Here is a 14,068-nt window from a genome sequence, read left to right on the forward strand (position 1 = left end):
CACGTGTAACAAAAATGTTATTTGCTATTAAATTGAAATCTTCATTATATTTTACTTTGCAAATTTTTCTTGTTAAATAATTTGAAAGTTTTTTCATTACGTACATTAGTGATGACGACATAGGTATTGATTTTTGAATTTAAATAATTACATCAATACATTCATAGTTATTTCAAATATTAAAATTGATATTCTGAAAAATAATTAAAATTATTATTATTAAAAATAAATGTATAGTATTTTTTTTTTTTTTTTTTTTTTTTATTTTTTATTTGAGTTAAACAATCTATACAAATTATGTATAATAAGCTTAAGTGTTAACAAATTAAGATTACAGCCAGAAAAATATGAAGGAGAAGCCACCCACTGGTGACACTCCAGCAATGTATAGTATTTAAATTCATTAACTTACATTTTAGAATGTTGATGTTGGTATTATTTGTACTAAGTGTAATAGGAATTCATTTGCACTAAAATAATTAACTGTGAATATAGAATACATAAATGTTTACATATTTAATTTCCATACATGTGATGATTGGAACACGATAACTCAAGAAAAATGTATCTATTAGTTATCAATCATATTCATATAGGTCTTATACTACAATCAAAGTTCTGAAATGGTATTATGACTGATTAGTATTAAAATGTATAAAGTACTAGGTTCAAAGTTAGATAGGTAAGCTTACAATTAACAACAAGGTATTTTACTAACGTTTTCCAAAAATCCAATTCGCAAGTACAAAATAGTTGATGAAAATAATATTATTCACTGATGAAGCATAACTATTATTACTGGAATGGACTTAGTGATTTGAATATCTTTGATGAGGCTTAGAGTCTATATGATGGTTTGTACGTTCGGGCCTAGTGATTTGTAAAGATGTTCTGGAATGTTATGTTTACTTCTGACGGCTTCAGTTTGTCTGCATTCGGCAAAAATGTGTTTGATTGTCAAGTGGACTCCACATGATGCGCATTCTGTTTGTTCTTCTCGGTTCATTAAGTAGCCGTGTGTGTAGCGAGTGGGGCCTATTCTAAGTCTTTTTAATATTGATAATATTTATAATTGAATTTCACTTATTATAATATTATTAAAATAAACAAATAAATAACTTATATGCAAGTAGGCACTAGTTAAATTATAATTTAACATTTCCCAGGATATTAACAATTAATTGTGATTAGGGACAAGTAATTAACTAGTGTGATTAAATATTTCAATACTTATTACTTATTACTATACATTTTAGTGGCGGAGGTCGACCAGTCGTCGTACCTCGTATTAATTGGGAAAAAATCTTAGAATTTTTATATAAATTAAATATAGCTCAAATTAAAATGTAATTTAATTATAAACAAAACTTACACAATATTTATCCTAAGTCCTAACATAGAAATAGTGGAATATTTTTCAATATTCCAGTAACAGCTGCTAGTTGTGAATTAAGTTTCAGTTAACTTAAATTAATCAAAAATTACCTAAGATCAAATATTGGACAAGATTTTAAGCTTAAAGACTTAAAGCAAGAAAATAAATTGTTTAAAGTTTGAAATTTATATTGTAAAAATATCTAATTATATAATGTTGTATTAATTATATTCATAAAAAATAAATGTAAAAAAAAACATTATTTCATCAATTTTTAATCACTAAAAAGGCTTAGGTTTGCCTGGAGCGCGAATGAGGCTTTTTACGTCACTGCAAACACGCATACAATATTACTGTGCATTTACGCTTAACTTTTATTTATACTAATAACAACTTATGAAAAACCTAGTATAAAATTTTCAAGTTTTTTGACCAACAAAACGTTTTCTTATCGACAATTGAAAAATACTTGAAAATTTATCATGGCTAAATAGATCAAACAGAATCGACGTGATTGTAAAATGCCAGTCTTGTGTAGTATTCCGAATACTTTTAGAATACTATTTCCAAAAGTATTTTGTGATGTATTTTGAATAATTTTGAAACTATTTTGAATGCTTTATTTGGAATACTATTATAGTGTAGAAATTAAATTGTTTGATTTGCATGTTATTCCCTTGCATTTGATTTAAAACAAAAAAATTTCAAAATGTTTGTTTTGTCAAGTTTTTGACCAACCAAATTAAATTGTATAGATTACTTTTGTGAATAAAATCGTTATTAAAACTGATTTTCGATACATAACGAGATTTTGCCACATTTAACGTTAAAGCAAAACGTGGTATTATCATGTTCAAGTCAAAATGTATTATTGCCCATATTATTAGTATTGGAGCATAGGTACTTGATATAATTGCAAAACATGGTATTGTCAATATTACATTTTTCTTCAAAACGTGGTATTGCTGACAATAATGCGTTTTGCATCAGCAGAAAAAGGAACAACTTTAAAACGTGATATTGCCATTACCTTTTCAAAACCTGCAATACCACGTTTTGGTCTGACACAAAATTTTTAAATCGTTAAAAACAATGTTTACAATTTAGTTAGATTTATTTTGACACTTTCAATCATTAATTTTTATTTTTTACATATAAATAAACTTATTCTGAGTGTTTATAGTCGTCAGAAAATGTGTTACAGTTTTCCTTGATTTGTTAACATTTTGGTGTTTGGCAATACCACCTTTTGCATTTCCACCCTTCAATTATAACTGGTATCATTTCATATATTTATCAAAAATATTTTTAAGTATTCGGAATACTTTAATAGTATTCAAAATACTTTATTCGGAATACTATTTTTCATAAGTATTCGAGTATTTATTCCAAATACTTTTCAAAAGTATTTTACCCAAGACTGTAAAACTTTTTTGCTTAAAAATACCAACGTTTGCTTAATTCCATATTCAATAAGTACGCCTGATATAGCCCATTTTTGTTTGTTTTACCCAACATTTATGAAAATTACTGGAAATATTTTACTTCTTGTAATCATTAGGCTGACACAAAATATATAATAAAGAAAGAAAAAAAGATACCTACACAACGCTCAAAATCTAAAACTATGTTCTTAGTAACATAATATATGTATATAATATATTATAATATAAATTTAGTATTTTAGGTACATACAATTAATCCTAAACATTATAGTCTTATGTGTGTATAAATATTTTACTATTTTGCTATATTAAACATCGTTGTCTTATGCAAAGGAAGAACTTCATACTAGTAAATCATTTACTATACATAAAATACGAAATATGTATTTCAGTACTTTCTAGATTCCTTGATCTCGTTTGTATAATAGGACGAATCATGTACTGTTGTTTACTTACTTGTCATACATTTCACACACACACGCATACTTACGTACGTTTTCATATAATAATAGCTCAGAATAAGAATATTGGTGATTGTTCCATTTCAGAAGCCCGACAAACTTGGAACTGAATCTGACCATGGTCGCCGGCAGAATGCTATCCTCGTTTCTGGCCCTAGCTCTGTCCATGTTGTACTTGAATCACAGCTGCAATGCGAGTAAGACGAAAAACTTGTAATGACATAATACCGAGTACAATTAGTATTCAGTAAAACGATAAAATAAGTAAAGGATAGATACGTAATAGTAGGTAGGTACATACCTTCCTACAGTTATATATGTATAAAATATGATAATATCCACCTACATATCGACTGTAATGTCGTTATAACTGGCACAGGGTATTTTTGCAATGTATTTATCAAATCGAAGTGTAGCAGTGTCTTTACCATCTTTCCAAATCCACCTGGAAACATACGACTCTATGTACATTTATGTTGCTCAGATATAGTATAACACTCAATACGAATGTGAACCCTTATAAAGTTGTTGCAGCCAATGGGCCTTAAACGCAGAACCTTTAATAAATAAATAGATACTAGATACGGAGTAATCCACCAATCACCATCCAACTAAACATTTTAGTTATCCTTAATATATAATATTATAATACAATATATAATACAGAAATGTTTTCATTGATTATGTGAAATAGAGTCACACGTGTTAATTTTTTAACTAATTTATTACAAATAATAAATGAGAGCCAGTTAGACGTTATACCTATGATAATATTACACAGTCGTTATTGATGGTGTGCATGTTTATAACTATCAGTTAATACTTATAGATTATATGAAAAAAATTAACAATTTATTTAATTTTACCTAACTTAAATCATTACGTTTTTATTTAGTTATTATTTTATAATATTCTGTAAATTAGATCAGTTTTTAATTGATTTATAACGCGTTAAGTCGACTATTCGACAGAAATGTATAATAAATTATATCATTTACGTTGCATTGTTGCATACACATATAATTTAAATTATTTTAACATTATTATACCTAATATAAATTAGGTACTAATAATATATATTTAACAGGGTTATACGATTATAATTTACAACCAATTCTATAATTTCCACAGAGAGCCTTCCGTCAATATCATCTAAAGAAAATGGTTTGGTTGCACATTCATTGAGACTGCTCCAGGATAGTAAATTCGAAGAGGGAAAACTTTTATGTCTCTCAAAAGGTTGTGTGAAAGCTGGTAAGGTCATTTATTATTGATATACAACTCGATTAATTACTGATTTATAACAAATTTAATATATTGTATAAATGGTAAATATATATATATATATATATCTGTATGCTTTATATGATATCAAAACTGATTAATATTCTAGCGGCTTCTTTAATCAACGACATGGATCGATCAGTAGATCCATGTGATGATTTCTATCAGTTTGCGTGTGGTAGTTTTATAAAAAACACAATTTTCGACGATGTCAAAATGTCAGTAAGCAAAATTTCAGAGATCGAAGATGCAATTGCAAATTGGAAGCAAATGATCGTCGAAGAACCCATTCAACCTGATGAACTGAGACCGTTCAAAATGATGAAATTACTATATAAATCGTGTATGGACCAAGGTATAAATGATCTTAGAAATTATAATATAGTTAATATTATAAAGTCATATATTTGGGCCTATTTTTCTTGATATACCTATGTTCGGATTCTGAGCGTAAAAGTTTGAACGAACGACCAGATTTCCTGACCTTCATATACGTAGGTCAAAAGTAAAAAATAGTAATGTTTTTAAAAAGCTTCGGGAATAACCTAAAAAAAAATTAAGGATAAACTTGGATTTTTACGCTTAACCAGTTTCGACAAAAATTTTGGTTTTAATATTTTTGGTTCAACTCAAAAACTGATAAAAATGTATAGATACTTTTATAAATTCTCACCAAATGTTTGTATAACAATTTCTCATTCATGATGAAAATATGTTCATAATGTTCAAATTAGATATTGAATTGAATTTCAGTTATTTTGTTGTAATTGTAACTAAAATATATTATTGGTGGGTACTTGAAAATTGTAAAGTATATATGATTATATTTAGTACACACAATGATATAAATAATATGCGATAATATCATAAAATATAGGTACTTAGGAATTTAGGCTGACAGACAATCTTCATTCAGAATTGTTTTCTTTTTATACAATGGTTGTTTATCATTGTATTTAAATTAAATTCATCCATTACACAGTTACCCCTTCTTAGACACCATTTAATTACATTTTTTGTATCAAACACATTACATACGATTATATGTAGGTGTAGGTATAGTTACCTATATAAGGTGACAATGTAATTTTTAACACAAAAATACGTCTTACAGCAATATCGATTCTGTTCTGTTGAATCAAACAAATTTCTTAATTTTTTTTTACTAATAGAGCTAATATTTTACAGGCCGCGTTGAACACCAGTTTTAAATATTTTAAACCCAAACTTTATAATATGTCTTCAAAAATAATACAATCTACAGATTATTTATAAAATACATTATTATAAAATAATGGTGTATACTGTAAATACCATTATTTGATATAAAATAAAAAATCAAAGTTCGATGAGGTAGTCTTATTCTTTCAAATAAATTAACAGTTATCAAAATCCAAACATTTTACAAGGCCTCAGAATTCTTCCCGCCAATTAATTTTTTTTCGATATAATAAACCCCCCCCCCCCCCTAAATAGGTATCAGGTAGTATATTTGTGGAAAATTATTAAAATTAAGGTGGCAACTAAGATATGAACTTTTATTTTCAAATTTTATAGAACTGCGGAAACTGTCACTGGGCCCCTGAATATGTAATCTTTTAGTATTTACATATCCGATGATCGTTGTTACTCAATATGTATTAAATAATATGTTGTCTTTATATCACTTAAATCAGTTCTGTTACAAAAAACACCAATCACACAATTAAACATAGATCATGATTTTAGCACATAATTCGGAAACACCGATAATACCAAATAATCGCCATAAACTTTATGTTAACAGAACACATTGAAAAGATAGGCTTGGAGCCGATCAAAGAAATGTTTAAAAGCCTCGGTGGATGGCCAGTGCTGGAAGCTGAGAAATGGAACGAATCGAAGTTCACGTGGATGGACAGTATACATAAATTAATAGTGCCGGGAAAAAAAACCAATGACTACTTCATCAACTTCAGTCTTACTATACTTCCTGAAAATATGACGAACCTTTTACTATATGTGAGCAATCCTACAATAATAAAATATCATTCTAATCAACATAAAACAAAACCAATTACCTATTATCGTTATGTGGAGAGTCCTGAATTATACTTATTTTCGTGTTCACATCATAAGTGTGCGCAGCTGTTCTTGGCAGGGGAGACAATACCTTAGATAAGAAGGTCCAGACTACAAACACGAACACCTCTCCCGATTTTTACCCAACTTTATATGAGGCAACGATAATTTAAATAAATCCTCACAAAAATCAAGTATATGATGTTTCTATTAAACCGTGATATTGTTCTATACGCTAAGAGTTAAGTTAGAGTTTTCAAAAAGTCCTTTTATGACCTAAATAACCCAAATGATTTAATGTAGCCATAGCTACAATAATATAACATTAAAAAAAATTTTAATGAACATTTTTTTTTGTATTGTGTGCTCCTTTAAATTTTGAGCACCACTGAATATCAAATAACGAATTGAACCAAGTTTATAGAATTGGAATTTTTGACGGTCAGGTAGTTTAATGTAAATCATTTTAAAATTATAAAAAATTATATTAAAAATGTTAATTTTTATGACATTTAAACATTATTTAAAATCTAATAATACATGTATTTATGCATACATAAAACTATATTAAGTGATGAGTAATGACAAATAATATCAAATACAGGGGGAATTTAGGTAAACACTCTGAAGCAATGCAATTCGAGTATACGCTGTTATTAAGTAAGACACATAGAATTTGAATTTAATGATAAATTATTTCATATTATCAAAAATATATTCTGGGCGAGACGGTCTATAATTTATAGGGGGAGGATATGACACACTGATCCCCCCCACCGTGAGCACGCCACTGTATGTAGTACCTAAAAGTTTTAAGTGCCCGTTAATAATAATTTTCAATTATCTACAACAAATTAATTTAAAACGTTATTCTTCATTTGAATAGGTATTTACCGAAATTTTGTCCTAATTTGAAATTTATATGTCCATAATAAAATCATACTCCTAATAGTCCGAATTTTTGATATTTTTAAATGTAGCTATAAATTGTAATAGCAACCCTGTATTACACTTTTAACCATTTTTAAAGTTCAATGTTTATCTGTAAAAATGAACATACAACCGTATGGCGATTGCAGAATCTCTCAATTTTAATGAACTGTAAACACTCATAAGTTTCAAAAGATAAATTGTACAGGTGCAACATGCTTTTGCACGAATTACCTTTATATCAAATTAATAAAAATAAAGTGTTTGGGTGAGTTCCTCATACTGTGTTTGTACTAGTATGATACAATATAAAATTAAGCAATCTAGTTAGTAAAAGTCTAGAGAAGTCACTGTAATGGATATGTTAAATTTAAATTTAATGATGTAAAATCATCGTATACAATTATACGAAAAACGATTTTTAGTGACAAAGGTCAGCCTATACTAATATTTCAAGTATAATTTATGATATGTTGCGATTAAAATATTTTTTTCACTATTAAGCATTAATAATACGGAAGGTTAAATTTATTTTTGCAGAAATAATTGTGTTTCAAATGTCATTATTGTGTGTATAAAATACAATAATATATTATAAGACTTTCAAGTACACAGGAATAGTATTTTTAAATTACAAAAAAATAACTAAAATCGTTACCTATTATTTGTTTTAACAACTAATTTTGTCCAAATTTTAACTAAAATATATTTTATAAATGTGTTTATAATATATTGTTTTAAGTTTTTTGGAAACAGTAAAGTTTCTAATCTAGTTTTTTAGATTTATCGGTGGAGGTACCGTGTTTTAAATGTTCAATCTTTAGCTATACAAATGTAATATATTACAAATTTTTAACTAGAAAATAATTTTCAAATGTTCACTTTGATAAACTTATGATGAACCTTGATACATTTTAAAACCTTTCATATAAACAATTTTTTTATAAATCTCTAACTCAAAATAATTTGACAATGTTCGTTAATTATTTACGATAACATTTTTTGACCCAGCGAACATTTTTTATCAACATTAATTAGAGAGTGTTTATAGATAATGTTTTCAAGCACTATAAATAGCTGAAGGGTAGCTTTAGGGCTGTTCGATTGTCATAATACATACTCGATTGTCAAAGTACTAAATAATCGAAAATTTCGATTAATCGAAGATTTTTATCAAGAAGTGCTAGAGTGCTCGATTGTTGAAATAGTCAAAGACATATCGGTTAATCGATTAAATTAATCGTTTAATCTATTAAAACAATGGATAAAAGTTTATCGGTTTTGAGCACTGCTGAATTATATTTCCTGCTAGATTTATGGTTTACTCATTTAAGATTTTTCAAATGCAATGACTAATCGTTAGATTAATATTTAATATACTTTTAAAATAATAAAAAGTATAAAGGGTATTCAGGTATTTTATTTGATGATTATAATGATGATGAAGAACATTCTGTCACTGTCATTGCTGTCATTATGTTTGTTTTTATTTTAAGTACACATAAGACATAGCTTTCTTTTAAATTATATTTATATTTTTTTCGTAAAAACATAATTAAAAACAAAATAAAACACTTCTTTTGGAAGTACTGTAATAATAACTACTGGTTACACTTGACACCATGGTTATGTTCGTTAAAAATGTACAGTCCCGTTTCGGTTAATTGATAATGCGATTAATCAGTGGTGAATACATTTTAAAAAATAATCGATTTAATCGATTAATCGATGCTCCTGTCGATTAATCGAAACAATCGAACAGCCCTAGGTAGCTTCCATTTTCTCTCGTTTTAAAGATATTTACTCACAAAAAAGGAACATACATAGGGTTTTCATTTGGTTAGGTATTATATTATTAATATGATTTGTGGAAATATTAAACATAATAATGTTAACTTATTTTGGTGGCTATTGGTTACAGGTTACCAATAGTAACACATATTTATATGATAAAATATTTATCATTATATTTCTTTCATTCACTGAATGACAGAGAGAAAAAAAAATACATCATTGCAAAATTAATACACAATAACACACCAATCAGAATCTAAAAAGGGAAGGTGTCTATCATAGTTGTTCTATATAATTTTTTTTATATAAATTTTTTTTATAATCATATTATGATAATACCTACATTATTGAATATATCGTAAAGTAATAATCACAGTCTCAGTACGGACATTTACAATGTAGCAAAATATAGCAATACAATTTAAAACAACTGTGTTGATAATAGGTACGTATATTATTTTCCTTTAGTTAAACATAAATGTTGACCCAGTAGAGTTTACCATACAGAGATTTTATTATCGGTATTGGTTACAATATAATCAGGAGAGTTTACTATTGCTCATATCAATAATGCGTTTGACTTATTGTGTCCGATCGATATTTCAGATGGACAAAGCGTCCTTGGGACTGAAATCGGAGTACCTGGTCAAGGGTAAAGATCACGAAGTCGTGGAAAAATACTACAAGTACATAGTGGACATTGCGGTACTGTTCGGCGCTGACCGGCAAAGAGCCACCAAGGAACTGAGTGAGTCGTTGGACTTTGAGATAGAATTGGCCAAGATAGAAGAGCAATGGGACCCATCCAATATTAATTATAAATATAAGCAAGTAGATATACTAACCCTACAAGATACTTTCCCGAGTACACCATGGAAAGAGTTCTTCGACAAATTGTTGAACAAGTTCATACGTCAGGACGACTTTCTACTTGTGTCTTCGATGAAATTCTTAGAGGACTTGCTAACCCTTCTCAACAAAACGCCCAAAAGGTAAATATTATATAGATATATGGCGCAGCGTATTATTGTTGTTATTTATTTATATTAAGGTATAACATTTAGTTATTCAGAAGAAGTTATTTAATATACCTCCAAATGATTACTCGGAGAAATGTTTAATAAAAAACGAATCCGTCTGGTTTTCTCCTAAATATTGACATAATTTGATTTGATAATAAAAAAAAAAAAAAATTTAATAAAATAAATTTTAAAAACACAGGTGTACTTACTTAATTTGATTCTTCTATCAGGGTCCAAGCGAATTACGTGATTCAGAGATCTGTTATTGACTCCTTAAGTTATCTGACTGAAGAACTGAGAAATAGAAATTATAAGTACATGAAAGAGCTAAAACCCAATTTTAAAGTATATCCCCGACGGGCACAATGCGCAACTATCAGTACTACATTGTTTGATTTAGCCATTGTGTCGTTATACGTTAGACGGGTTTTCAATGAAAACGCTAAACAGAATGCTTTAAGAATGGTGAATGGTATCAAGGAGGAACTGTATAAAACATTATCGTCAAATGATTGGATGGACGATAGAACAAGGTAAAGATTGACTTCTAGTTGATATAGCAAATATTAAAAATAGATGCGGAGGGTAGACAGTAAAAAACATTATGACATTATTATTTTTGTTATTTCATTTAGGGAAAAAGCGATGGATAAAGCAAAGGCAATGACACATGACATTGCATATCCTGATGAGCTGTTGGATGATAGCAAGTTGAATGCGTATTATGAAAATGTAACTAATTCCATAGGTTCAGACTATAGCGCATTGGAGATTAGAATACGATACATAATAAAAACATTTAAAAAATTGTTTTTGTTACGATTTATGAGTACTTGGTTACTTACTAATTATGTGTTTTTTTTTAGTTGGATGTCAACGACCAATACTTTTATACATCAATATTGAATTTTACTAAATTTAAGACTGACAATTATTTTTCGATGTTAATGAAAACTAAACCGGATTGGGTTTTTGATACTACTTTTGTAGCAAATGTAAATGCGCAATATGGACTCCGGTCAAATAATATCGGTAAGTAATATTGGAATAATATATAGTATTTTTTACTATACGTATATCTAGTCGTGAATTATAGAGACATAGAGTGACCAATCGTGTTGAGTAATTGATGAAAAAGAATATGAATCTTTTAAATAAAAATCACAAACCAAAAACAATTTAAATTTTAAATAAATGTAAACAAATTTCTATATTTCGAACAGTAATTAAACAGTTATTTTTCTGACCCTTTCGAACATTTTGGATGAAGCATTGAGAACAAAGTAAATTTTAAATATAAATAAGATCGCTAAGAATTTCTCCTTCTAAACTCAATACATAATGTATTCTAAATTAAAATAAACTGTTAGTATTATTAAATGCTCATTTTTTTTACAAACCAACAGTTCTAGATACTTTATGGAAAACATTTGAAAAAGGTTTTTCGTAGTCGTAATTTATAAACTAGAACACTTTACCTATATAATATAACTACTTAAAGTTTAGCATTATTACAACCATATTTATTATGCTATAAATTATTTTAATTTTCCAGTACTTCCCGCTGGTATCTTGCAAGGTGCATTTTTCTCTAACGATCGTCCTCAGTACATGATTTACGGCGGAATTGGATTTATAATTGGTCACGAGATCACTCATGGTTTTGATAGCACAGGTAAACGATTTGATATGCATGGCAATAAGACGAACTGGTGGACGGAGGAGACGAATAAACGCTTTATGGAAAAGCAAAGTTGTTTCATCAATCAATATGGGAACTACACTGTTCATGAAATCGGTCTCAAGGTGTGTGTGATAAAAAAAATGTCATTAGACTATGTTTTTACGTGGTTTAATTATGAAGTTGACTAATCGTTTGTTTAAAATTTAATAATTCCCGAATATAATGATTAAAAAAAAATGTATTAAATTATTTCGCTTACCTACATTTTTTGCGTAATACTCATACCCACCACTTATTAAATCTAAGATTTAAAAATGTTATACAAGATTATTCATAAGTTTGTCTACCTTTATAAAAAAAAAAAAAAAATGTCTACCTATAAGAAATTTAAATTAAATTGTTATGAGGGTTTGAAATTCAATTTTTTACAACATTTGATATTCACTCGATTTCTCTTGTGCAGTTTTCTTATTTTGTTGTAATTCAAAAACGAATAACTGTAAATATATGAAAATTTCACTCAATGTTTATATTTTCGTTTTCTATACACAATAAAATTTTGAAAATATTTTTACTCTTTTAGAGCTGTTTCCCGACATTGTCAGTTTTCAATTTTTATGTTTTTTTTTCTATTAATATTGGTAAAATTATTTGTTTGGTAAAAATGAGTGCAAATTTAATACAAGGATCTTGATATATTGTTATACAATAGCAGTTACAAATATTAAAAATACATAGTACTTTTTTTTTTATAAGCATTAAAAGTTTGACAAAATTTAATAATTATTTTGTAGCTTAAAATGTATAAAATGTCCAACTTTTATAATAAGGATTGAAAATTTATAACAAGGTTGCACGTAAATAGATTAAAAAATATAAATTATTTTATTCACAATAATATTATCAAATAATACTTAGTAATATCATAGGCTGACTGACTGTCTTCGCTCAGAATCGTTTTTCTTATACAATGAGATTGTATCATATTGAATTCAAATTTAACACCATCCTTTACCTATTACAGTGACCAAATTTTAACCTGCTGTACAGCAGATAGACACTTACTTGCTCGCCTTTTTTTTTTATTGATACCGTTCCTTAAGTGCACTTAAGGACTATGGCCCAACCTAATTATTAATTTTCCACAGGTGGACGGCAATCTAACGCTGAGCGATAATATGTCGGACAACGGCGGCTTGAAGCTGACGTACGACGCGTACAGAGTGTGGGTTAAAGAACACGGCGTCGAACCACGGCTGCCCGGGCTCCAGGAGTACACACCACAGCAGATGTTCTGGTTGAGCAACGCCAATGCGTGGTGCTCCAAGAGTACGCTTGAATATCAGAAGTATCAGATTACCAATGGCGAACATGCGCCTGAGCGTTTCCGGATCATCGGCTCGTTTTCCAACATAAAATACTTCAGCGACGACTTCCAGTGTCCGCTGGGCTCCAATATGAACCCGGTCAAGAAGTGCCACATGTGGTGAGACCACACTCTCTGACCATGCATATTATATTATTACTACTATTAATATTATTATAATTATTATGATTATTACTTTTTTTATAACATATTATATGTTTAATAACGCATGATCATGGCATAATGTTTTCTTATATACATATATTAAAGGTTTATTTTATCATAAACATTATGACGTTAAGAATCAAAAAATATGGACAAGTGGGTACCATTCCAGAGCATATTTTAAGTAATTTTCACTGTGTGGGCACGTCAGTAAAATTGTCTACCAGAGAAACATAGAAGGGAAATAAACTTTTACCTCAATAATTTGAATATAGGTTTATTTACTGAACTCTACTGAGACGTATATCTACAAAACCGATTTTTAAATAATAAAAAGGGTACCTACGCGGCAGAATAAACGATATATACGACTGTATACGAGTGATGAGTCCATGAGTACACGACCGCGAAGGTCTATGTTCGTTCTATATATTGTTATTGTTATTGTTATTGATATATTGGTAATCGATAAATACCTACT

At 28.4% G+C, this 14,068-nt stretch overlaps 1 protein-coding gene across 1 annotated transcript in view; it reads left to right on the forward strand.

Moving 5' to 3' along the window:
* Positions 1-13,711, forward strand: part of LOC100162057 (neprilysin-2) — a 15,724-nt gene extending 2,013 nt beyond the window's left edge. The window contains exons 2-11 of the mRNA XM_029487687.1: positions 3,369-3,478; positions 4,413-4,535; positions 4,675-4,920; positions 6,352-6,566; positions 9,957-10,342; positions 10,603-10,905; positions 11,008-11,104; positions 11,239-11,404; positions 11,928-12,178; positions 13,205-13,711. Of these exons, the coding sequence (XP_029343547.1) occupies positions 3,400-3,478; positions 4,413-4,535; positions 4,675-4,920; positions 6,352-6,566; positions 9,957-10,342; positions 10,603-10,905; positions 11,008-11,104; positions 11,239-11,404; positions 11,928-12,178; positions 13,205-13,546 (2,208 nt within the window). The 5' untranslated portion in view covers positions 3,369-3,399 and the 3' untranslated portion in view covers positions 13,547-13,711. The remainder of the gene's footprint in view (positions 1-3,368; positions 3,479-4,412; positions 4,536-4,674; positions 4,921-6,351; positions 6,567-9,956; positions 10,343-10,602; positions 10,906-11,007; positions 11,105-11,238; positions 11,405-11,927; positions 12,179-13,204) is intronic.
* The last annotated feature ends 357 nt before the right edge of the window (positions 13,712-14,068 follow it).

This window comes from Acyrthosiphon pisum, chromosome X (genome assembly GCF_005508785.2).
Source record: "Acyrthosiphon pisum isolate AL4f chromosome X, pea_aphid_22Mar2018_4r6ur, whole genome shotgun sequence".
Classification (NCBI taxonomy): domain Eukaryota; kingdom Metazoa; phylum Arthropoda; class Insecta; order Hemiptera; family Aphididae; genus Acyrthosiphon; species Acyrthosiphon pisum.